General features: G+C 36.2%; 2 protein-coding genes across 8 annotated transcripts in view; one reads left to right on the top strand and one right to left on the bottom strand.

Moving 5' to 3' along the window:
* herc3 (HECT and RLD domain containing E3 ubiquitin protein ligase 3) overlaps nucleotides 1-16,213 on the top strand; it is a 66,460-nt gene extending 50,247 nt beyond the window's left edge. Inside the window, exons 21-25 of the mRNA XM_056456553.1 lie at nucleotides 1,453-1,516; nucleotides 4,204-4,286; nucleotides 11,779-11,962; nucleotides 12,057-12,159; nucleotides 13,847-16,213. Coding sequence (XP_056312528.1) covers nucleotides 1,453-1,516; nucleotides 4,204-4,286; nucleotides 11,779-11,962; nucleotides 12,057-12,159; nucleotides 13,847-14,055 — 643 coding nt within the window. The 3' untranslated portion in view covers nucleotides 14,056-16,213. The remainder of the gene's footprint in view (nucleotides 1-1,452; nucleotides 1,517-4,203; nucleotides 4,287-11,778; nucleotides 11,963-12,056; nucleotides 12,160-13,846) is intronic.
* A 65-nt stretch (nucleotides 16,214-16,278) lies between these two features.
* Nucleotides 16,279-26,371, bottom strand: part of fam13a (family with sequence similarity 13 member A) — a 102,150-nt gene continuing 92,057 nt past the window's right edge. For 5 of the 7 annotated variants that reach the window (XM_056456545.1, XM_056456544.1, XM_056456546.1 and 2 more), the window contains 10 exons: nucleotides 24,779-24,995; nucleotides 24,558-24,699; nucleotides 24,099-24,180; nucleotides 23,664-23,869; nucleotides 23,486-23,569; nucleotides 23,304-23,399; nucleotides 20,464-20,547; nucleotides 19,834-20,027; nucleotides 17,669-17,770; nucleotides 16,279-17,537 (listed from right to left, as the gene is read on the bottom strand). In XM_056456545.1, the coding sequence (XP_056312520.1) occupies nucleotides 17,414-17,537; nucleotides 17,669-17,770; nucleotides 19,834-20,027; nucleotides 20,464-20,547; nucleotides 23,304-23,399; nucleotides 23,486-23,569; nucleotides 23,664-23,869; nucleotides 24,099-24,180; nucleotides 24,558-24,699; nucleotides 24,779-24,995 (1,331 nt within the window). In that variant the 3' untranslated portion in view covers nucleotides 16,279-17,413. The remainder of the gene's footprint in view (nucleotides 17,538-17,668; nucleotides 17,771-19,833; nucleotides 20,028-20,463; nucleotides 20,548-23,303; nucleotides 23,400-23,485; nucleotides 23,570-23,663; nucleotides 23,870-24,098; nucleotides 24,181-24,557; nucleotides 24,700-24,778; nucleotides 24,996-26,371) is intronic. The other 2 variants (XM_056456548.1, XM_056456550.1) reach the window with 1 other exon arrangement.

Here is a 26,371-nt window from a genome sequence, read left to right as displayed (position 1 = left end):
GAAATCCAACATGTTGTTTAATTCATGCCACATTTTTTGAGAATTTAGAAATTTAGCTTGGCAATTTTATTTATGAACTTTGCTGGCTAGAGTTTTGTTTTTCTGGTGAGTTTTTCTTGAGGTTTTTTTTTTTTTTTGCATTATTATTATTAATTATTGCTGTTAAATATCAGTATTACATTTTTCTTGCCACTTGATATTAAAATATATCTTGCAATATTTGTAACATTTACGATACATTCCGTATCAAAATCTAATAAAAATTTTTAATGTCACTAAATATTTTTTAAATATTTAGGCCCTTCTCCCCGATCACTCAGCTTAGATGGCTGGCCAGCTCTAGGAAGAGTCCTTGTGGTTCCAAACATCTTCCACTTACAGATGTTGGAGGCCACTGTGCTCATTGGAACTTTCAGAGCAGCAGAAATTTTTCTGTAACCTTCCCCAGCCTTGTGCCTCGAGACAATCCGGTCTCGGAGGTCTACAGACAACTCCTTTGTCTTTATGCTTGGTTTGTGCTTTAACTTGCACTGTCAACCCTGGGACCTTATATAGACAGGTGTATGCCTTTTCATGCCCAATCAACTGAATTCACCACAGATGAACTCCAATTAAGCTGCTGAAACATCTCAAGAATGCTCAGTGGAAACAGAATGTACCTGAGCTCAATTTAGAGCTTCACGGCAAAGGCTGTGAATACTTCTGTACATGTGATTTTTCAGGTTTTTTATTTTTAATAAATTTGCAACAATTTCAAAAACTCTTTTTTCATATTGTCATTATGGGATATTGTGTGTTCAATTTTGAGGAAATAAATTAATTTAATCCACTTTGGAGTAAGGCTGTAATATAAAGAAATGTGGAAAGAGTAAAGCGCTATGAATACTTAACGGATACACTGTAAACGTATTTTTCATCCTAAAACTGTTCTTAACTGTTCTGCATCCTAAAAATTGCAAGTATTATTGTTTATTTGAATGTTTCTTCAAACTATCCTCTTTTGTCTTTAACACAACAAAGAAACTCAGAAAGGTTTGAAACCACTTAACCATGATTTAAGTAGTGAGTAAATTTTCATCTTAGGATGAACTATTCCTTTAATGTTGCATTAACTATGTCCTGGTTCTTGTTTCAAGACCTCTGTTGACCTCATTTCTGACTTTCCGTTTCTATAAATGCCATCTTTTATATACATTTAATAGCGTCATGGGCAGAAAAGTGTCATTTGTCAAAAGTAGGAGATGATGTGCGGCCCCTGGCCCTCCTGCATAAGCCAGGGGTTTGTGTTTCTATCCTGCAGCTGCTGAGCTCTTAACTGCGATTACTGCCGAGCAGCACAATTAAATGCCTGTCGATGACTTTACAGATTAAAAACAGAGAACATTTTCCAAAACTGTAGGTTGGATGTCCCCTAAATTTTGTCATGTGATGTTTTTGTCTGTATTTTGCCAGGAGTTTGCAGCAGCTGCTGGAGTTTGAGGGTGACGTGGAGGAAACCTTCTGTCTCAACTTTGCAGTAAGTGGATGGACACCAAAAAATTACTCCTCAATTTAGGCCACATCAGGTCACAAGAGGATTTATCTGATTAGAGGAACATCACTGATAGCTGTAGTTTAAAGTATGGAGCCATTGACAGGTCAGTGTTTTAATTAAACAAATTGAACCTGTTTTTGATATCACACACACAAACACACATGCTGGCAAGATGAAGTTTGCCATATATCCTGAAAACACTTACAGTCTTATGATAGAACAACATTCAGCAGATGTTTTTTTGTGTGTGGTTTATGAGGAAGAGTAATACAAAATAAAACAATGTTATATTGTTTTTTGACAGTGTTATCATGAAATTCCTTTTTTAAAATTGTAGTATTATTTTATATTAAATGAAAAATTTATATTCGACTTTAGTACCTTTGACTTATGCAATGGTTTATATGTGCTTGTGTAAAAATAATCATTATACATTAAATATTGTAGTAAAAAATAAAACAAATGAAAAATGTTGATCCGAATTGTAAATATTACAAAATACTAATTATAAAATTCCATAAAAACTGTCTATCCTAACATTTTTATAATTGATTAGATAATTAAATATCTCATAAATAAGAATTGTCAAAATATTAAGTACAAAATATTATATATTCAATTCAATTCATCTATTTCTATAGCGCTTTTACAAGAATAGATTGTGGCAAAGTCTAAAGAATGAGAACAAGAATAGATTGTAGATTGTGGCAAAGCAGCTTAACATAGAAGTAGAAGAAAGTAGTAAATTGTAACCAGTTTTCAGAGTTGAAGATCAGTTTAGTTCAGTTCAGTGTGGTTTAATTTTCACTGCTGAAAGTCCAAACACTGAAGAGAAAACCCATCAATCCGCAGCTCCACAAGTCCCAAACCATGCAAGCCAGTGGCGAGGAACAAACAACCAATTGACGAAAGTGAAGGAAAGAACACTCGAGAGAGACCAGGCTCAGTTGGGCAAGACCATTTCTGTTCTGGCCAAAAGTCTTGTGCAGAGCTGCAGTCTAGGCATGGAAGGCTGGAGGCTGGATGTCCTTCATGGAGAAGCTGCGGGTGTGAGTAGGTCACCGGCGGGTGTTCAGGCTGGCCCACAGCATCAATGCGAAGACTCGTCTGTCACTGGGATCTTTCAGGAATCAGTCTCATGCTCTCCACTCCTCCATGACCGCCACAGCATCTGCTCAGGATACGGCCTGGTCCAGGGTTATGGAGACCTCTAGAAGTTCTCTATGGTTGGCACTGTCTCTTCACAGGACTTTAATCACATCAATGGCGATGCACAATCTCTAGAGGCCTCGGCATGTGTATTCCTTGGTGGAAATCGAGAATAAAGAAAACAATTAGCGTTGGTGCTGTTGATAATGTGTTTTAACAAGAGATATTGAATATAAATGTAAAAATTAAGTGCTATAAATTAAAATAGCAGTCATATAAACAAACATGTAAAGCATAAAAGTGTTTCTAATGTAATGTCTGGTGCATTAAGACAGGAGGAGTGTGTCGGACAAGTCTACATCCAAAACGCATAACAAAATAAAAGCCAATTCAGTATTTTAAAAAATTATAATATTATTAATATTAAAAATAATAAAAACAGGATCATATTAAAGTGTTTTTCATCCTAAAACTCAAAAAAAAATATATTTTTTTTTATGAAACTGTTCGAATTAGCACTTCAGTAGTATTACAGTATGATATTCACTATCTTGTTTCATTATAAATGTTGCAAAAAAGCAACATATTGAACAGACGTTTTTAAAATCTTAATCCACATTTTTAATACATTTAATACATCAGACAATGATGATTGTGATTCCTTCCTGATTGATGAGCACTTCCACTGCTATCTGTCTATTCTACCTGACAAAAGTCTTGTTGTCAATCCCAGTTGTATGAGCAACTCATTTGGTAAAATGATCAGAAGGTAGATTTGTCAGATGAATCATCTGTTGAACTACGTCCCAATCATCACAAATACTGCAGAAGACCTATTGGAACACACAAGATTCTCACAGAAATCAGTCAAGTTTGGTGAAAGAAAATTCATGGTTTGGGGTTACATTCAGTATGGGGGCGTGTGAGATCTGCAGAGTGGATGGCAACATCAACAGTCTGAGGTATCAAGACATTTGTGCTGCCCATTACATTACAAACCACAGGAGAGGGCAAATTCTTCATCAAGATAGCGCTCCTTCTCATACTTCAGCCTCCACATCAAAGTTTCTGAAAGCAAAGAAGGTCAAGGTTATTTGAGTCATTGCAGAGATGTATGGATGCAGTCCTCCAAGCTCATGGGAGTCATCCACAATATTAATTGGGTTTCCACTGCAGCATGACTTTATATTCCATTTTGTACATTATTTCTGTTAAATGACAAGACTTTTGTCTAAGCAAAGTCAGACCTTACTGTCCTAATGAAATAATTAAAAATCAAGGCATGATCATATTTTATTTTGGTTAAATAAGTGTAATCTAGAGGCATTTGCCTTTCATATAAGCCACTTTTGATACCAAATAATCAACTAGAACTCAAGTTATTATTTGTTGTTCTTATTACTTGAATAGGCGTCAAGACTTTTGTCAGGTAGTGTAGATGTGTGCGCTCATATTTATTAAATTTTTTTTTTTGACCAACCAAATTGTTCAATAAGAGAATATAACAACTGTGTCCGCAGATCACAAGAGAGTATTATGGGATCACGGAGGTGAAGGAGCTGGTGCAGGGAGGAAAGACCATCGCTGTGGACAGAACCAACAGGTGCGAGTGTTAGCATTATAGAGGACTGGGTGTGTGTGTGTCTCTTTAAATGCACGTCTGAAAGAGGTCATGCTGTTCCCTCTTGTGCTCCATATTACAGCCAGTGTGTATGTGTGTGTGTTGTCACAATCACACGTTTCAGAAGCCACAGGAACAGATGGGACAGAATCCACACAAATCTGAACCTAAAATGCATTGCACACTCATTTGTGATTTGACTTTAGGTGCAGAATGGAGATGGTAAGAAATGTTAAGGTGGTATTTAGGCTTATATGGCTCAATAGAAGATAAGTGAGATACAGTTGAAGTCAGAATTATTAGTCCTCCTGAATTATTAGCCCTCCTGTATATTTTTTCACCAATTTCTGTATAACAGAAAGATATTTTTTAACCATATTAAGTTTAATAACTCATTTCTAATAACTGATTTATTTTATCTTTGTCATGACAGTACATAATATTTTACTAGATATTTTTCAAGATCCTAGTATTCAGCTTAACGTGACATTTAAAGGTTTAATTGCACTAATAATTACATACATAATGAAGTTCCAGTAGTCCAAGCATGATTATATAAAGGGATGGATTAATCTCTCGAACTCCGCCTGAGTTAAAATATCTTTCACTTTGGCTAATAGTCTCAGCTGGAATAAACAAGATTTAGTTACTGCATTTACCTGTTTGTCAAATAGAAGGGCAGAATCCAGGATAAAACCTAGATTTCTTACACATGATTTAATGCAGTCAGATAAATTGTCCAAGATTTGATTCAGCTAGAGGTCCAAAAACACTTGCCTCAGTCTTCTTCTCATTTAGTTAAAAAAAATTATTTGACATCCAAGCCTAACCTCTGACAAACAAGAGACAGTATAGCCCGGCACTCTCATTTTGCTTGAGAGGCATGTAGATTTGCGTGTCCTCAGCATAAAAGTGATATTTTAGACTATTATATATATAGAATTATTAGGGGCTAATAATTTTGACCTTAAAATGTTTTTTTAAAAATTAAAAACTGCTTTTATTCTAGCTGAAATAAAACAAATAAGACTTTCTCCAGAAGAAAAAATATTATCAGACATACTGTGAAAATTTCCTTGCTCTGTTAAACATCATTTGGGAAATATTTAAAAAAAGAAGAAAAAAATCAAAGGGGGGCTAAAAATTCTGACTTCAGCTGTATACAAACAGAACAGAAAATGGGCAAGAATAGATCCCTGGGGAACCCCTTAAGTGCTTTTGATGATAGACATCCATCAATACATACTGGAAAAGATCTGTTTGACAAGATTTGAACCACTCAAGTACAGCACCTTTTAGGCCAGCACAGAGGTGCAGTGGGTAGCACAATCGCCTCACAGCTTTAAGGTCGTTGGTTCGAGCCCCGGCTGGGTCAGTTGGTATTTCTGTGTGGAGTTTTCATGTTCTTGCCGTGTTTGCGTGGGTTTCCTCCGGGTGCTCCAGTTTCCCCCACAAGTCCGAAGACATGCCGTACAGGTGAATTGGGTAAGCTAAATTGACTGTAGTGTGTGTGTGCTAATGAGTGTGTATGGATGTTTCCCAGTGATGGGTTGCAGGTGGAAGGCCATCCGCTGCGTAAAAAACATGTGCTAGATAAGTTAAGATAAGCCCAGATTATTAAAGGTACTAAGCCGAAAAGAAATTGAATGAATGAATGAATGAATGTATCAAAAACTGCGCTCGGATCCAATAGCAGCAATATTACAGACTGACCAACAGACTGAGTCAACAGATAATAAAATATCATTTGTTACTCTTAAAAGAGCCATTTCTGTGCTGTGATGTTTTCTAAAAGCGGACTGGAATGATTCAAAAATTCTATTTTGCTCTAAAAAGTGCAGTATCTGGATGGATGGATTTAAAAAGAAGACTTTCTCCAGAAGACAAAATATTATAGGAAAAACTGTGAAAAATTCCGTGCTCTATTTGAGAGATATTGAGGAAAAAAAATCACAGAAGGGTGAATAATTTTCCAAAAAAAATCCACAGTCGTTGTATTTACTGAGCAATGCATTGTGCTATTTTTACCACAATTCATCTCTGAAAATAAAATAATGTTACTGAGCGTTAATTTAGTTGTAATTTTCATGACAAAAGAGTCGACATAAGTGTTCACAGTGATAAGAAGAAGAGAAAAGAGAGAGAAGATGCTTTTGGACAAATGAAAATTCCAGAAGACTAATATATTTCTTCTCTTCATCATAATGAGGTTTTTAGTGGCCACAGTAGCTGAAAGAGATGGATAGAAGTGTAGGCTTAAATTAATAGTTCAGACAAAAATGTAAATTACCACATAATTTATTCACCCTCAAGCCATTCTTGGTGTATATGACTTTCTTCTGTCAGTCAGAGAAGTTTTAACTGTTATTCTGGATCTTCTATGCCAGATGATGGTTTTGGATGGTGACTTTTATTTTGAAGAAATAAAACAAAAGTGCCTAAATGCGTCATAAAACTGACTTATATGCCACCAGGGGGTGAACGCAAGTCTTATAAAGCAAATTGGTGAGTTTTTGTTACAAAACTATTTCTTATTTTTACATTATAATCTCAAATCACTGACTGAATCATGTTTTCCACAACTCAATGTATGATGTGTGATGTACTGTAAGACACAGTTTCAATAGTATCTGGCTACAGACTCTAGAGGAGTTGTAAAATTAGAGTTAAACAGTTGAGTTTTAGCATTTTTGAATCCATTCAACCGATCTCCTGGTCTGGCAGGAGCACTTTTAGGTTAGTTTAGCTTAGCAGAGATCATTGAATCAGATTAAACCCATTAGCATCTCGCTCAAAAATGACCAAAGCATTTTAATAATTGTTCCTTGCTTGACTCTTTTGTAGTTTCATCATGTACTAAGACTGACAAAAAATGAGAAGTTGCTTTTTTTTGATTGAAATGATTTGATCATTTTTGAGCGAGATGCTAATGGTCTAATCTGATCATACTGTAAGACACAGTTTCAATAGTATCTGGCTACAGATCTAATTTTACAACTCCTCTAGTTAAACATTAGCATTTTTTAATCCATTTAACTGATCTCCGGGTCTGGCTGAAGCACTTTAGCTTAGCTTAGCATAGATCATTGAATTGGAGTAGATCATTAGCATCTCGCTCAAAAATGACCAAAGCATTTCAATAATTGTTCCTTGCTTGACTCTTTTGTAGTTTCATCGTGTACTTAGACTCACAAAAAAATTGTCATTTTTGAGATACTAATGGTCTAATCTGACTCAATGATCTATGCTAAGCTAAGATAAAAGTACTCCGGCCAGACCTGGACATCGACTGAATGGATTAAACACTAGGGGAGTTTAAAAGGAGAAAATAAGTGTAGTTTTTTTACATCAGAAGTACAATTCTGATGCTCCAGCACATACTCCTGATCATATCTACATGCCCAAAATGCATATGATTGGCTGATTAGATATTGTCTTAACCTAATAAAGCGGCTAGTGTGTTTGTTTTGGAGCATGTGTGTGTGTCCTGCTGTCTGATTAGATAGAAATCCAGTCATCTTGCGCTCAGATCGTGGCTTTTTCCCACAAACACACACACACACACACACACACACACACACAAATGCTTCACCAAACCTGATTCTGCCATATGAGCTCCTGAAGAGATTACAGGCCTTCAGCCCAGCTCAGATTATCTTAATTCACTCGGTCTGGTGCACGAGTGCATGTGAATATGTGCACAGGATTACATTCAGCAGATATGCTTTATTGATCCTCACATGAACTGTTGATAAGCAGACATCCAGCGTTGTTTTCAGTATTGTAGATTACCAGATTAACAGATGAACTCTTCTTGACAACTAACATGACCAGATTAGGAATACGCATCACGTTTTTTTGGCTGAACAAAATTCTTACTTTTTTTTTGTTGCATAAATAAAGTGAACAGACAATTCCACAGTGCATCCAATTATTTTGATATAAATATATTTTTAACTAATTTTAATTTATTTTATCTAATAAGGATTATTGTTATATAACAGTCATCATCTTTATTAAAGTGACTGTAATACCATGCTTTTTTTTTTTGCTAAACATTAACATGAAGGCAGCACAGCAAATACTACCATTATGTAAAACAACATCTGAATTTATAATTATTTTTGCATTAATGTAATGAGTGAGGCTTTTAGCATTACAGTAGAGGAGAGCTGGGATGAAAGTACCATTTTTCATGAAAACCTAAGTGTAAAAGATCATGTTTTTAGCAGAAATATATTTTTGCTGTGGTTATTAACTCACAACAGTGGTTTATCAAAATCAGGTGTTATTTTTATCAATGTGGAACAACTCCAATATAACTTCACTTTAAACAAAAGTTGCACATTGTTACTTTTGACCCCATCAGCAGGGACGAAAGTAATACATAGCTGGGTCAAAAGTAACACAACAATGTTTGCTAGATTTGCTGGCTTAATCTTGTTTATTTTAAATATGTCTGACTATGACCTTGTTAATGTTCACTGCAAACATATTTTGTCCTTTATTTTTGCCAAAAGAAAATGAAACTGCATTTTCATTTTAAATTTCAATTTCCTTCAATGTGTCAAAAGCAACCCAACAATGCAAAAAGTAAATTTTTTCTATAATTTTTGAATATTTTTTATAATTAATGGCAATATGCTATAATTTTATAAAACATATAAGTCAAAACACTGAAAAGTAATTTTGAAGTGGAAAAATATTGTAAGACTATTATGAGACATAAATAACAGTGTTACTTTCGTCCCCACAGGAATTCTTGCCTACTAGAGATCATCAGTCGGTTCCATAAGTAAAAACTAATTTGTTCATAGGTATATATTTTTTAATAAAAACCAGACAAATCATATAAAAAAGTTGGCCACTATAAAAAAACAAAACCATCTGTCAGATATCAAATATTTACACAATTCTTTTGTGTGTGTGTGCTGCTAAAATATTTTAAATATATCATTCTGTACATATAAACAACATCTTTAAATAGATAGCTTTATATTCATCCAATTTCTAATGTGGGTTTTATTGTGAATGTCACAACAAGTTTTGTTAATAAAGTTTTAGATTAGTACACATCTGTAGAATATTTAATTTACATTATTTAGATGAAGAAATTGTGTTTTTCAAATAAAATCAAATAAAAAAAGAGCAGAACAAACTGGTCACCAGAGACACCACATACAACATTTACATCATTCTTACACAATTAATTTATTTTATGATAGTTATATGGTTACATTCTTTATAGGGATTGTACTGCCCAAAAGTCCTAAGCACTATCCCAATAAAGAATTAATCAGTCTGTTTGTTAAAAACAAACAGAAAATACAGGAAATATGTACAGAAAAAACGATCTCATTTTCCACTTCAAGGCCAGGCAATTTTATTTATATGGCACATTTCATACGCGATGGTAATTTGAAGTGCTTTAAATAAACAAGAATAAAAGAAACAAGAAAATAAAAACGATTAAAATTATTAAAAGTTATTAAAACAGATAAAAACAGATTAAAAAGGTTATAAATGAATGAAAAAGAAAAGAAAGACACAATAGTGCGATCTGTCAGATCTAGTACAGTACTTATTCAGGAAAGGCACAGCTAAACAGATGTGTTTTCAGTCTTAATTTGAATGTACCTAATGTTGAAGCAAATCTGATCATTTCTGGAAGCTGATTCCAGCAGTAGGTGGCGTAGAAGCTGAAGGCGGATTCACCCTGCTTTGACTGAACTCTTGGAATTTCTAATTTACTTGATCCTAATGATCTGAGTAATTTGTTAGGTTTGTATTCAGTGAGCATATCTGTAATGCATTGAGGTCCTAGGCCACTAAGTGATGTATAAACAAGTAGTAATACTTTAAAATCTATTCTGAATGTAACTGGAAGCCAGGGTAAGGACCTGAGGACAGGTGTGATGTGCTCTGATTTCCTGGTTCTGGTCAGAATTCTGGCCGCAGCGTTCTGGATGAGCTGCAACTGTCTGACTGTATTTTTTGGAAGGCCAGTGAGGAGTCCATTACAGTAATCCACCCTGCTGCTGATAAAAACATGAACAAGTTTCTCACTGGAAACAAAGCATCTAATTCTTGCAATGTTTTTGAGATGATAGTATGCTGATCTACTTACTGCTTTGACATGACTATTGAAATTCAAATCTGACTTCAGAATCACACCAAGATTCAGGGTAAAAGTCGATGTTTAATGTGGCTTCCCATGGCACAAAGCACAGCTTGAATTGTTTTGTTCTAATTGTCCCGACATTTTGTTAAATAATATATTAAGTAATATCAGACTTTTTCAGTTCTTCTTCAGGTTTAGAGTGTCATATCTTTCTTTTTCTGGCCAGGTGATCTCATACAGCCTCTAAAATATTCAGGTCTGGACCCTGTGGAGGCCATTCCCTCACTGTCTGTGTTTTATCAGCGGTTTTCTTTCTCTAATAAGGACAGCATTTTCTTTCATATGTCTTTAACAATTAAACCAAATTAATTCAAACTCTATACATCAGCTGAAAGACTATTTATTCACCATGTATAAATTGTAAAAATGTAAAAAAATTATAAAAAAAAAAAATGAAATATGTAGTCTTATGACTGGTTTTGTGGTAAAGGGTCACATGTATCCATTATACCATCAGTAAAACAACAGATTAAATGTTGGCCTGAAAGCTTTGCACAGAACTGTAAACATGGGAAAGAATAATGAATAGGACCAGCAGCAAAAAATAAAAAGGGTCAAAAATGCTAAGTAAATACCTCATATACAGTTGAAGTCAGAATTATTAGCCCCCCTGTTTATTTTTTTCCCCCAATTTTTATTTAACGGAGAAAAGATTTTTTCAACACATTTTTAAACATAATAGTTTTAATAACTTATTTCTAATAACTGATTTATTTTATCTTTGCCATGATGACAGTAAATAATATTTGACTAGATATTTTTCAAGACACTTCTGTACAGCTTAAAGTGACATTTAAAGGCTTAACTAGGTTAATTAGGTTAAATAGGCAGGTTAGGGTCATTAGGGAAGTTATTGTATAACAATGGTTTGTTCTGTAGAATATCGAAAAAATATATAGCTAAAAGCAGCTAATAATTTTGACCTTAAAATGGTTTAAAAAAAATTAAAAACTGCTTTTATTCTAGCCGAAATAGAACAAATAAGACTTTCTCCATAAGAAAAAATATTATCAGACATGCTGTGAAAATTTCCTTTCTCTGTTAAACATCCTTTGGGAAATTTTAAAAAAGAAAAACAGAAAATCAAAGGGAGGCTAATAATTCTGACTTCAACTGTACATAGGGAACATAGTATATAAAAAAAACATTCCGTAGTTACTTAAACACTATCCATTTACCTGTATGCAATAAATATTTTGACCAATTCTTACAGAAGTTATCCATAGTTTGTCTAAAAGAATTGGTCATCGTCTCCATAAAGAAATTGCATTTTTGTGTGATTTCCTCTCTCAGGAAGGAGTTTGTTCAGGCGTATCTGCAGTATGTGTTCAGCGACGCAGTACAGGAGCAGTATTCAGCCTTCTCCAGTGGTTTCCTGAAGGTCTGCGGTGGAGAGATTCTGTCTCTCTTCCAGCCTTCTGAACTCATGGCCATGGTGGTGGGCAACAACAACTACAACTGGGAGGAGATGGAGAAGGTGGGGGCACATCCAGCTTTAATTTTTAAAACACACACTAATTCAATGTTCATGTGCAAGCCGTGTGACTTTGCATCTCTTCGTGTGTTCCTAGAATGCCTCATACAAGGGCGAGTTTTCTGCGTCCCACCCAACAGTTAGGATGTTTTGGGAGGTGTTTCATGAGTTTTCCTTGGAGAAAAAAAAGCAGTTCTTATGTAAGTGAGTGACGACAGTGGTACTGAATGTGTTATGTAAAAATAGAAAGCTAGCGTAAAGGCATATTCAAACCAAAAGTGAAATGAAAAAGCACAACACAAACCTATTTGTGTATTTATGGTTTTAAACAAAACTGAAACGTACACCAGAACTGTATTCTATTCAAAAAGGGCTTAAAGTCTGCAAACAAGCATAAAACAGATTACATTTAAAATGTGGATGGATTGAAATAATACCAGATGTACAGACAACATCAATTATGCAATTTGTTTTTCAAAATGAGCTGTTTTTAACAGCAGATGGTGCTGTATGCTTTACAAACAACTGTACTCTGCTTACGTTCAATTCCTTACTAACACCACTTTGACCTGAAGTATTCATTAGTAATGTTAGGGAAGGTTTACATGAATTACAAGTCTTGATACAGTTAAAAACTAGCCTAGAGCTCTATCTGCTGTTTAAAAACTAGCCTAGAGTGCCATCTGCTGTTAATAACTAGCCTAGAGTGCCGTATGCTGTTAAAAGCTAAACTAGAGCACTGTCTGCAGTTAAAAACTAGCCTAGAGCTCTATCTGCTGTTAATAACTAGCCTAGAGTGCCATCTGTTGTTAAAAACTAGCCTAGAGCTCCGTCTGCTGTTAAAAACTAGCCTGGAGCTCCATTTGCTGTTAACAACTAGCCTAGAGCGCTATCTGTAGTTTAAAACTAGCCTAGAGCGCCGTCTGCTGTTAATAACTAGCTTAGAGTACCATCTGTAGTTCAAAACTAGCCTTGAACGATGTCTGCTTTTCAAAACTATCCTAGAGTGCTATCTGCAGTTTAAAACTAGCCTAGAGCACTGTCTGCTGTTAAAAACTAGCATAGAGCACCAGCTGCTATTAAAAACTAGCCTATAGTGAGCCATCTGCTGTTTAAAACTAGCCTTGAGAGATGTCTGCACTTCAAAGCCAGCCTAGAGCACCATATGCTGTTAAAAACCAGCCTGGAGCGCCATCTGCTGTTAAAAACCAGCCTGGAGCGCCATCTGCTGTTAAAAACTAGCCTAGATTGATGTCTGCCATTTAAAAACTAGCCTAGAAAGCCATCAGCTGTAAAAACTAGCCTAGACTGTCATCTGCTGTCCAAAACTAGCCCAGAGCACCATCTGTTGTTCAAAACTAGCCCAGAGCACCATCTGTTGTTTACAACTATCCTAGAGAGCTGTATTCTGGTCAGCACTAGACTAGAGTGACACCTGCAGTTCAAAACTAGCCTAGAGCACAATCTGCTGTTTAAAACTAGCCTAGAGATCCATCTGGCATTAAAAAAAACTAGCCTACAGCGCCATCTGCTGTTCAAAACTAGCCTAGAGAGCCATCTACTATTCAAAACTAGCCTTGAGTAACGTCTGCTTTTCAAAACTAGTCTACAGTACAATTTCCTGTTAAATACTAAGCTCAGAATTGATCCAAGAGAGAATAGCAATGCATTTTGTAAATTGCAGAATTGATTTTTCTCTATTAATAATAAATTTTATTTATATAGCGCCTTTCCAGTGCTCAAGGACACTTTACAAAGAATGTAACAAAAAGAGATTAGTACAACTATTTTGGTTGTTCAGAAATTGTGCATCAAGTTGCTAAAATGTCATAAATGTGAGAGTGCTTTTTGAATCCAAACTAAGGAATTGTTTTTGTCGTCCCGCAGTGTTCTTGACAGGCAGTGACCGCATCCCCATCCACGGCATGGCCAGTTTACGCATTGTCATCCAGTCCACGGCTGCAGAAGAGCACTACCTTCCAGTGGCTCACACCTGTTATAATATGCTGGACATGCCCTGCTACCAGACCAAAGAGACCCTGCGGCAGCGCCTCACACAGGCCGTGGAGCAGTACGAGGGCTTCAGTCTGGTCTAAACAAGAACTACGGAGGGGGCTTTCTATATGCTGAAACTGCACTTTAAACCCGTGGAGAAATGGAAAGGAACGCTGCTCTCGCATTTGTTTTACCACAAACGAGCACATCTCGATTCTCATACGAGTAAAATCTATTATTTTCCTATTTTTTACAGACTGACTCTGACTTGCTTGTTTGGTCGCATCTTGAGACGTGCACAATTTTTTCCCTTTTTATTTCCCTCTTCTTTTTGGTTATAAAAAATTATATTTTTTAAATGACAAAAATAAATTATAATATTAGGAATGAGTAGTTGGCAAATAAATTAAGATATTTGACTTTCGTTATATATTTTGCAAGTGTAATTGTTTTTGAATCAGATTTAAAAACCAATAGGTTGCTCTATAGTCTTAATTTATTTTATCATGTTGGTTTACACGAATTTGGAATGAATTTTCTAGTTAAACACCCTTACAAAAGCTTGTTATTAAATGTTAAATGGATAGTTTACAGCAATGGTCTCAAACTCAATTTCTGGAGGCCCGCAGCTCTGCAGTTTAACTCCAACCACCTCCAACTCAAACCTGCTTAATAGTCTAGTAGTCTTGAACACCTTGATTAGTTGGATCAGCTTGTTTGATTAGGGTTGGAGCAAAACCGTGTAGAGCTGCAGCCCTCCAGGAATTCAGTTTGAGCCTATGATTTACAGTAGTTTAATATGAATATTTACTCTCAGGTAATCTAAGCTGACTTTCTTCAGTGGAAATAAACATGGGTGCTGTCACTTTTAAAGTATGAAATAAAAGTTAATTGTCTACAATTAAATCCATGTTGCATTAAGGTGGTATTATATGAAACGATTGGCCTGTGTGTTTAAGATGTGTAATATTATATGTGCGATAGCAATCTGAACTAGCGCTATTGCGCTTGCGTCACGTGAGAGCCCGCGTTTACCTGAGGCGATAGATTACACGTAGTAAAGTAGTATGTAATGTTGTACTTCTTGGGAAAACTCTACGTTTCGTTTACAAAAGACGTCATTATATCATATGGAGCAGCGTGTATTCGTTTGTGGTGGCTTGTATAAGCGTGTTTGACTCTTAAAGTGACGGCACCTGTGGACTTTAATTTATGAATTAAACCAAGGGCAACGAGTGCACCTAATATCGTGGCTGGTATCCTACTGAGGAAAAAAATAATCTAGGCGTTTTGGCTGGCCTGAGGGTAAGTAAATCAACCAGTTTTCATTTTGGGGTGAACTATTTCTTGAATCAGAAAGCCATTCACAACACTTAAAATTGGACGTTATTTTTATGAAAACGGTAGAAATAACAACCCCATCAGCATATGACGTCAAACAGACACTTTCGATCACGATACATAATTTTTTATACTAATTTTTGAGCTTTACTCATTCAGTCAGTGCTCCGACCGACGTTAAGGTTATGCATTTTCGCGCCTCCCTACTTAATTCCAACGGTTTTCTTTTCACTGTATGTACAGTATCAAGTTATTATCATAAAATGTCTTTTATGATTGACATGCGCATGTCATGCCCATGGTGAACGCCGAAGCTGCTTTTCTGAAATATTTTATTGGTAACGTTATTTGGGGCAAGATTTCTGTTAGAAAAATGGGATTTGATTAAGGAACGTGATCCAGCAATAACTACTGGTTGAAGTGTGTGTACTAGTTCTGGGATTTTACTCCAGCAAATGTGAATATACTAACAGCTGTGTTGTTTTTCCGGTCAAAATATTGCCGCTTTTTTCAATTTAATCCCTCTATTTCAGAGGACAGTCATATGCTGTAAACTAGATTTTGTTTTCTACTCTCATTGCTGGTTTTGCAATTAAAATGGCTAAGAGTGTCTCTTCGAGTCCAAGGTGGGTGATACGGGAATATTTGGGACCACGGTGATGTGTTTGCTGTGGCGTTTTGCATCAAGCTGCATGAGATGTATTTGTTTGTACATGATGGAAGGTCATATAAAGAAGTGTTTCTATCCAGCTTATTACTTTCTGTCAATGTATGCAAACAAGGGCTTCTTAGTGGGTACTGATGCATTGTTATTTTAGTAAAGTATATTTTACTTTTATAGCTTTCAAATGGAGTATATTGTTTTATCTATTTTGTTTTCCAGAACAATAAAATGAATTCACCTCAGATGAAATATTATATCGCAAGTTATGGCATTTTCTTGAACTCAAGAGTCATTGAAATGAATACCTGACACCAGTGTGTTCAGAAAAAATAGTTTGGTTTTTATATCATATGTACAAAATACAAATACAATCATGTACTAAAATGTACACACAGTATTCATCTTTATCCATCTGTCTTGTCACGTTCAGTAAAAACAAAGGTCACGCTACCATTTTCCAATCTGGAGAATAAGAGAAGGGGGTGACATGCTCACTGGGTTTGCATCTGCGTTCACACAAACACACAATGAGGCCCCATAGGTTTGCTTTCTATTGCATGCTAACAATAGAGATGTTTTGTGGGAATCTAATCCACCCACATCACTGTCAAAACAGCGAGTTCATGTGATGACCAGTTAGATGCTGGAGACTATTTAGTGCAATAAGTATACTACAAAAGAAACAAAACAACAAAAGCTGGTTTATAGTACCTTTGTTTGTGCGTTTCAACACATTTTTCCCCAGTTTTCTTTTGGTTGTTCATTTGCACTCTTTTTTTTTTTTTGTCTTATATAAAGTTACTGACTTCTAGCTTAGTCAATGGTCTTAAAAATTACAGCTTAGATGAGGGTAAAGAATTTGATAAATACAATTGATGCAAGTATTCATATATTCAAAATAAATCCATTTGCATGAATTATGGCACCAGTAAATAATGAGTAATATACAGAGAGGCTTCCTTCCACAAATTAGTTACCTTCAATTAATCAGAAGCGAAGAAGACAAAATTCCTATAATGATAAACTCTCTTCATCTCTAAGTATATACATAAACAATTATTTAAGATGCAATAACTTGGGTGTTCTTCAAAGCTTATGCCTGATTGCGCAAAACAAACTTGTTTCTATATTACAGCATTGTTAATATAGAAAAAAATGATCTAAAATCAATACGAGCCGTCGTATCATACAACATAAAAGCTTTCTTCTGGGCTTCAAAATGAACAGGGACGATTCACACAAGAAATCTGATTGCATTCTGAAATCCACAGTCCTGTTTGCAGCACTTGTACATCTGTTATTGGTGAACCAGGCATGTCTTGGCGTCTTCCGAAGCCGAATGTTCTTGTAATGGGGCAATAACAAAGCGGAACATGTCTTTTGTACACACTGTATTGCTTTGGATAGCATCGGATGGTCCTTGTTTGGCTAGTAGAGCAAATCCCAGCTGAGCACTAGATGAACTTGGAGGAGTCTCTTTTACTGATAAGCACTTCCAACAGCCTTAGCTTGGCTTTAATATGCTTGTATTCATTGTATTCCCCAGCCAAGGGCGAGCGATCTTCCTTTTGCACGTTTCTATGGGAACAGCAAGTAGAACATTCAGGAAGATATTTTTCTTTCTCTCTCTGTAGACTCATGCATCTTGACAATGCATCTAAAAGTAGTCTTGTACAACTCTGAAAATTGCATTGAGGAAGTTTGCTTACCTGCCGTTCTGTTTGAAGAACTGATCCTCGAATTCACGAAGGTTTTTGCGGATTCTTTTCTTTTCTTCACGAGCTTCCTGGAGTTCCTCCACCAGTTCCTGCCTGTATGTTTGGTTAAGAGGGAGTGGACAGTTTTAGGTTTCTTTCAACCAAGCGCAGTGACAATGCAATACTTTTGCATTGAAAAGTTTCAATAGTTGGTAAATATCATTGAACAATTAGCTTTTTTAAATATAAAATTTACTTGTAGGCATTTGTATAGTTGACCTTGAAGTTCCATTATATGAATTATTAATATAAACAAAGTACAATGTCTGTAAAGGCATTTACACAGTAGTGTTGTCAAAAATATCGATATACTGCTTAACATCCATACTGACATTTTTTTTTAAACCATACAATCTTGCTTTTGATAAATATTGATACTGACCCCCTAGCTTTTTACGAATTTTTTTTTTGTCGTGAATTTTTTTTATTATTATTATTTAAAAAATTTTTTTTTTTGTAAATGACTGATTTTGTGGTGGTAATTCCCAGAAATTTGAGGACAACTTTGCAATATCTTATTTAAAATAAAGTTTTACAAGACTAGATCTAAAACACTAGAAATTTAGCCAGAGGAAAGTTATATAACTCTTATTTTTATCCACAATCTTTATCTTTCTCAGATTTCACTCCCCTGAGCATCTAACATCATGTACCTCACTCAGGAAATGTGTTAGGGCTTCCCCTACCGTAATGCACCTACACTGATTGCCATTAAACTCTTCAATGACAGGGAAGCGTTTTCTCTCGTCAACGGCAGGGAAATTAAGCGAAATCATTTATCGATTTGACGCACATCATAATAGGCTCTAAGCCATACATGTAAAGCGAAAGTAATGTCCTTTAATTCGGTCATGTCCAGCAGCCAACCACTGCTTCGCTTGTTAGATGTTTGCTCACACTTTCTTTTGCGGTTTGAAGCATGTCAAACGTGCAAAACTGATGTCTAATTGCATCTTTGCATTGACATTACATGTAAATCACTCATGCTTCATCTGCTTACTGCATAGGCTGCAAAACAATTTCCCCGCACTTCTATGTAATTTAATAATTGTGAGGGCGCAGGTGAGATGTCATTTTTCGAAAGACACGCAAATACATCACGCTCCATATGCGATGTCTAAAAGTCATGTAAAACCATTAATTGCAAACAGAAATAAATCTAATATAATTGTATAGTTTGGAATTTGATGTTTTTGAGATTACAAAAAAAATTGTGATTTTTTTTTTTTTTTATTTTGCATTTAAATTTTTTTGCAAAACATTTAGTTAGATTCAGTGATCGTGGAGTCGCGAAAAACTAGGGTGTCTGTCCTGTGAATGCAAAACATTGTATGGTTTAGTTTTATTTATTGCATTTGTATACTCTAAATAATGTAGAATTTGTTCCTCCATGGTATCAAAAATGGTATCGAATATTGATATTTTTCAAGGTATCGTATCAAAGTTGGAAATTCCAGTATTATGACAACACTTTTACAAAGTAGAGTTTATAGGTCATCGAAATTCATAGAACTGCAATTGTTAGCAAAAGAGACTTTATGTCTCACAAACATAAGAATACTTTTAACAACAATGCACTGACCAACAACGTATCCTGTTCTACTTTTAAAAATGTAAATATTTGGAAATCTGTATTAATTTGTTAATTACAATATAAGTTTTCTAGAGCTGCATTTCTCCCCCCAAATATAAAATAAACTGAGTAAAGCACTTTTACTAATGGTCACTACAATCTGCTTGGATTTAGAATACTTTCAGGAATTCCATGTTTATCTGGCCATGCAGAGCTGATGTTTCCCTACTTTATTTCATATTGTTCCGGCACTTTCCATAATCTCAAAATAGATCTCAATCTACAATCATTATCTTGTACACTGTAAAAATGCAGGGTTCCACACAATCGATTTGTGTTCGGGGACATGAAAAAATGAAGTTAACTTATTAGTTTTTACAAATTTAAGTACATTAAACAATCAAGTTGTCCCAAAAAAACCTCAAGAATTGTATTATTTAAAATGAGCTGAAACAAGTAGTTTGAACAAACAACAAATGTCTTTTTTTTTTAAAGTGTATAGTCGTGCCCTAAAACACACTTCAACTCTAAACCGAAAACTTACATCGTAGCAGCATGCAAATTGGACAGTCTCATGTCTGTGGTGTTCTTGGAAGGTGATAGTTCATCAACAGGTGAGATGAAACCGTCTGCGTCCTCATCCAGCTGGTCAAGAAGTCCCAGCATGCTCAGCTCTGGCTTAACCGTGACTGTGAACTGCGTCCGGGTGTCGTCATCATCAGAGCCGTCTTCCTCCTCCTGGAAAAGAGCAGATGGCACTGGTTAGTTCAATTGCAGCTTAACCGCAAGGGTTTACACTAGCATGACGAAGCAGTATCTAACATTGATTATCAAGGGAGATCTCAGTGACAATCATTGTGCAACAAGCCTCTGTAGTGACAAGGGTTAGTACAAATGAAAAGCATCTGTGTGCTAATAGTGCAGTAAATCACATTCATTCTAGTTGGAGAACTAGTGCACTGCATTACATATGAGTCGCCATCCCTGGAGCCAAAAACCCAACAGGGATGTGATCAAACGGCAATGGAATCAGCAGGAGTCGAATCTCACAGCACTCCCAATTACTCGCCCATGCAGTTACGGATTCATGATTGGGTTAATGAGGAAACTAGTGAGGTGGGGAAGGAGGTGGGCAGCCGAATCACTGGTTGGTTGAGCGGTGATGGCTCTTCACCTTGGTGTCGCTGAAGAACAGAGCTGGTACACCCTCGATAATGGGCTGCAGCAGGGGGCTTCTGCGCTTGCTGGAAGGCGAACCCTGTGGTGGGTGTTAATAGTGTCATTATAACCTGGTAAACTACCGTCACATCAGACCAGTCAGGGCAGTACTCACTTTACTTATAAGGTCCATATTAAATATGAAATCTGAAGATGACACTTCAAGTCCTTTTTTAGGGGGCATGAGTTCATCAAATTGGTTTAAAATTGGCAGAAATGTTAAACTGGACATGGTTATAATTATAAAATGGAAGTTGAAGCTAAAAGATAATTCACAACTGCAAATCAGGCTTTAGAGTATTATATAATACACCAATTTTTCTGTTGCATAAGCCACAAATGTCATATATTCATGCACTTAGGATGTTTTATTGTTCTTGAATTTTGTATGCATATCATGCTGTTTTAAGAGGGTAAAAACACTTCCTGTGGTGTAGGAATATAACCAGAGTGGGCTGTTTTATGCTTTAGAGGACTTTTAAGGGTACGTGTGTAAGAGAATTAGGAATTATTAGGAATACTGTTGCAAATATTCAGCCACAGGATATGACCTGAGTGAGCTACTCTTGAGCTCTTGCTAAAGACTGGCTTAGTTGCACTAACAAGCCCCTGCGCTGTCACTGCATCAATACTGCGACTAAATGCTTATATTGTGCTACTGCTAATGCTATTTCCTCTGCTAATACGGTGGAGATTTATCCAAATCGTTTAGTTCTAGAATAAAGTAGAAATGGCAGCTAGCTAGCCTTTAAAGCGACAACTGTAGCTTATGCATATTTGCTAGTGTGGTTTGGATAAGCATTAGCTTTATTCCAAAACCTGTCTCACTGCCAACTGCCTACATGGGCAGCAGCATTACTGTCATGCAACCTCACAAGTGACCGATTTGGAATGTTCTACCTGGGCAGTAAAACCGCACAGTTCACACGTAACACCCAATTTTGGATACTAGACTTGTATGGCTTTAAAAGGTTAAAGATGTTAGCATGTTGCGATGCTAATTACACTCTAGAATGCCTAGCATGTACACACATGGTCGATTTATTTTGTATTAATGCTTTTTACTATTTGCTTAGCTGTCTTCCTGAATTACCTTAATTGGCCAAAGTAATCTGTTAGGCAGCTGAATAATGAGGTTACCCATCTTTTAATACAACGTCAGGGATGCATCTATAATATGTTTAAATGCTTTCATATGTAGGTTGTGAACACCAGAATTAGAGTTGTTCATCAGGGGTGTTTTATTCTGCTCTTTAAGGGACAGTTCCTGTTGACTTTAGCTGAATACTTCTCTTTGAAATAGGTCTAGAGCAAAACTCTAGGATACTACTGAAGGATAGTGGCCCTCCAGGGGCAGGATTAGGACACTGTTGTATATCCTGTATACTTCTTATGTAACTTCTACTTGAGCGATTTCTCTAAAAACCGTGGTGTTGTTTGTTAATGCGTTTTATTTTAAAATGTTGGCATCCACACTACAACAACATCTTTCGACCCATGAAAATAGTGCGATTTGAAATGTTTAAAAGTGTTGGTGTTCTGTTTCAGAATAGATGGAAAGAAATGCAAACGTTTGAAAACTGAGGCACGGCTATCCACAATCACTCTCTGATTGGTCTTCTGGACTATTGCATATGATGCTCTGATAGGGCTGGGCGATAAAATTAGTAACGATATTTATTGACTGAGCACCATTGGCAATATCAATGAAAAAAAAATTCGGTAAGAAGCGCTATAGTTTTATTAAAATGTGATTGCTGAGCGTGCGCCATGGAAGCACCCAAGCACTGCAGTGCTGTTTACTTTTCTCCATAAACTTGCATCGGAGCTGCAGCAATGGTTGTCCATTTGTCATCCTCTGAGATAATGTTTCACGGTGACCTAGTAACAAGAGATGCCAGGGGAGCACAAACGCAAATTCCATCATAAATGGTCAAGGAATCTACGTGCACGCGCTTGTCACTTCAGGTCAGAATAACAACAAATGCGAAAAATGAGTGCCGTAAAGCAGCAGTGAGGAGATTAACTTTAAAAGATGTACGGATGTCGCCAGAGTGGCTTTTTGGTTTCTTTTCTTGTGCATCCCAGAGGTAATGTGCTCATTCAACTTACCAATTTGTAATGTTGCAATATGTATTTGAATAATGATAATGATGGTTAGTTCTTTTACTTGATTATCAGATTTGATTATCATTTGACTGAGTTTGAGGTATTGTTTAGCATTTGCACTTTACCATTGCACACACTTTGTAACATATTATTAATCAAGTTTAGGAGTCTCTTTAGCACTTCTGTTTATTTTAATATAAAGGGATCAGATATTTTGTTTAAACATTTTTGTATTTGTATTTTTTAAAACTCTTTGCCTTAGTAATGTTGGCAAATTAAAGTGGTTAAATTAAAAAAAATCCTAATATTCCTAAATGTATTGTTAAAAAATATTCAATAATTATCTCTATCGAATGATTTGAAACTTGATATCGTGATAATTTTTTTTTGGCAATATCGCCCAGCCCTATGCTCTGATTGTCAAGCTCCTCTCATATGACCATTATACAGCTGGTAGACAACAGGTATGGATTCTGGCGAAATATGCACATGCTCAGTGAGCTTGAATGGTCATGTGTCGTGAATTTTAGGCTGGATAGTGTGGACAGAGATTGTTTTTCTGAAACGCAATAAAAAATCCATTTAAATTGAGAAGTATTCATTCTAAACATAGTTTTAAAAGGAAAACGCTCTAGTGCAAACGGCACCTGAAAGAGGGGAACAAAAGTAGAGGAAAATAGAACTTACAATGACTGGAATGGCACACGCTCTGCAGAGGATCTGTTTGACTAGTCTGTAGCGGTCATATAGAGGCTTCATGACCTGCCTCTCGTTCTTCGTGATCTAGAAAGAGTGGCAGAAATACCTCAGTCTGTGTAGTTAATAATTTCTAGACCTCCATGAAGTGAATTTGATATTTGCATACTTACGGGTCTTCCATGGATACTCTCGTAATATAGAAGAGCTTTCTGAATAGCCACTTTTTCTGCTCCTATTTGCTCACGGGTCATGTCCTAAAGAAAAAGACGGGATGAAGTTTTTAAAGATTCATGCATTGTTTATGACAAAAAGGGGGTCAAAAGCAGAAAGGAGAACTTCAAAACACACCTTAATGTCTTCTGGTCTGCCAGCCTCTTTCCGCTTCTCCTGCAGTTTGTTTGTGACCGTTTCCAATGTGCTCTCCACAGGGGGTTTGGGGGCTTTGGTCTCCGGGGTTTTTTTCTCTAGCTGAGATCCAAAGCTCTTGGGAAGCGTGTTGCTGCGTTGGCGGGGGATGGGCGTCAAATCCTCTTCTGACTTTAGCAACTTGTGATCTGTGATGTGAAGCCAGAACATGGTGGCACTTGTTTATAAGAACTTTGCAAGTCATGAGCAGATTAGATGTTTTCTGGGTAGACCCAACCCACAAAGGCTAGCGGGAAATTACTCCAGAGACATTTTGTTCAAACAAAATATCATGAATGTTGGATTAGCATGGATTATGTGATACAAATCACTTTCGTAATGGGAGTTGTTTCCCTTGTAGGGGCATTTCATTCATACCTTTCAAGTCTTTACGTAGCCTGGTTAGTTCATTCATCCAGCGCAGAACCTCTGGATTGCCGGCTTTGTCGCCATGTGAAGGCTGTTGAGATAACAATAGACTTAGCGTTTTTGTAGCAAATAAAACTGAATTCTTTTTGTACTGGTCATTTTAGTTTTAAATAATGAGTATTGAACTTGTTCTTTCGTGTAAGGGTGACCACAGCTATTGGAACCTTATTGGTTCGAGACTTCCAGTCTCATTCACCTCCATTGATTATTTTATTTTCATGTGTAGTCATAAACGCACTTATTTGTGAAGTAGTTTAACCGTTCACTGCTATTTGTTATTCCTAGTCATTTCCGTGATAGACATAAGAATCGGAAGTACTTACATCTGCATTGCAAAGTAAGGTGAATTCTAAGAATGTTTTCTTAAGACTACTTTATAATTGATTAATCATAGATTTAGTTACTCACTCTGTATTTGCGTTCCTCCTCAAACTTTTCCTCAAACCTCCGGATCTTCTTTTTGAGTACATGGATTCGCTTTGAAAGCTGGGCTGAGGTGAGTTCTTCCCGGTCGTCTTCGCAGGAGCCTAATGAAGAACTTCTTCGCCTACTGCATGGGGAACATGATTAATTACACTCTTTTGAAGTACATTGTATTTCGTTAATTTCACAAGGGTTTGTTGTTTTACCTGACAAAAGAATGGGCATTGGGTGGAGATGGAGGAACCTCTGTGTCATCTAGATACTGATGACCATCCCCGTAACCGTAAAATCGCGGTGATACCATTGGGTCGCTGTCCTCCTCCAGGAGCTGGCGGATCAGTTTGCCACCGGCGTGAGGTGAAAGACGAGCTTCATCGCGGTCCATACTTTCCCTTTGCCACGACGAGTAGGCAGGCACTGGTTCTGTCAACATGCAAAACACGTGTGTTAAAATATAGGGTAATGCCAAATTTCACAAGTCACTCCGAGCATCCATCAGGTTGGTTTAGTCTTTGTTGATAAACAGTCACTGCTAAATGTTTGAGTAAACATTAAATTTAAGCTAGGTTGATAAGCTTTTGAACTTGTTGCTATTTCAGGAATCCTGAGGTCAACTTGTACAGCCAAAACAAATATGTGTGCCCTCTAGCTCAGCAGATCTACACCATCACTTTCGTTAAAGTGAAAGCTCACCCAAGAAAGAAAATTCTGTCATTACTTACAATTCATTTGTTCCGAACATGTTTGAATTTATATTTTATGGTTAACACAAAACAAGACATCTTGGAAACCGTACCCATTGACCTCCAGAGTATTTGTTTTTTCCTACTATGGATTAGAGCTGCACAATATATCATTTTAGCATCGATATCGCAATATGTGTGTCCGCAATAGTCATAATGCAGTATATGCAATGTTGAGTTTGGATTATAGTTGATCAGCATATGAGATTTGTGGAGTCATTGCAAAGTATAGCCATAACAAAGTGAAACTTGGCCATTTGCATGTGTTTTAAAGGCATTTCGAGAGAGTTTAAAGCATTCGGGCACAAAAAAGTACATTTGAACAATACGATAAAGACTTTACAATTTCTGTACCTGAATACTCTTTGAGTCTCTGGAAAACAGTTTATTTGACTTTTTTTCATTCCTCTATTGTAAATATTTTGCTTGTAATTAGTTTATTATTTTTATACATAATTTATACCCTTACAAAATCACCCCAATCAATCTAAATGAATGATTTCTTTCTAATAAGAGCTATTTAAGCCATCTGGTGAAATTGAATTCATATCACAATATATATCGCAATTTTTCAATATCGTGCAGCCCTACTATGGATGTCAATGGCCACTGGTTTCTATTCTGCAAAATATATTCTTTTGGGTTCAGAAAAACAAACTCATTAAGATTTGGAACAACCTGAGGATGAGTAAATGATGAATTTATTAGGTGAACTTTTCTTTTTAATAAACAATACACAACAAACGTACTTGACAAAATGTTCCAAAGAGCATTTATTATGCACTGTTATTAATTTAACATAATGAGCACATGCTGTAATTCCCGAATGCTTTGTTTATTTACTACGCAGATGCCATGACCGTAAAGTAAGGTCAGAATGGTAATTCAATGATGCAGCTGACCTGTGAAACTGGCATGCTTGAAGGCTCACACTCGATTTTATTTGTTGTAAATGTTGATATCGACATATGCATAGCGCTAAATTGAACATAACCCCCCCACCCAAGAGTCTTTGCACAAGTTAGAGTTCATTAGGACAAGTAATAAAACAATGCA

The sequence above is a fragment of the Danio aesculapii genome, chromosome 1 (genome assembly GCF_903798145.1).
Source record: "Danio aesculapii chromosome 1, fDanAes4.1, whole genome shotgun sequence".
Classification (NCBI taxonomy): domain Eukaryota; kingdom Metazoa; phylum Chordata; class Actinopteri; order Cypriniformes; family Danionidae; genus Danio; species Danio aesculapii.
Note: the sequence above shows the minus strand (reverse complement) of the source record. Positions and strands in the feature narration are given on the sequence as shown.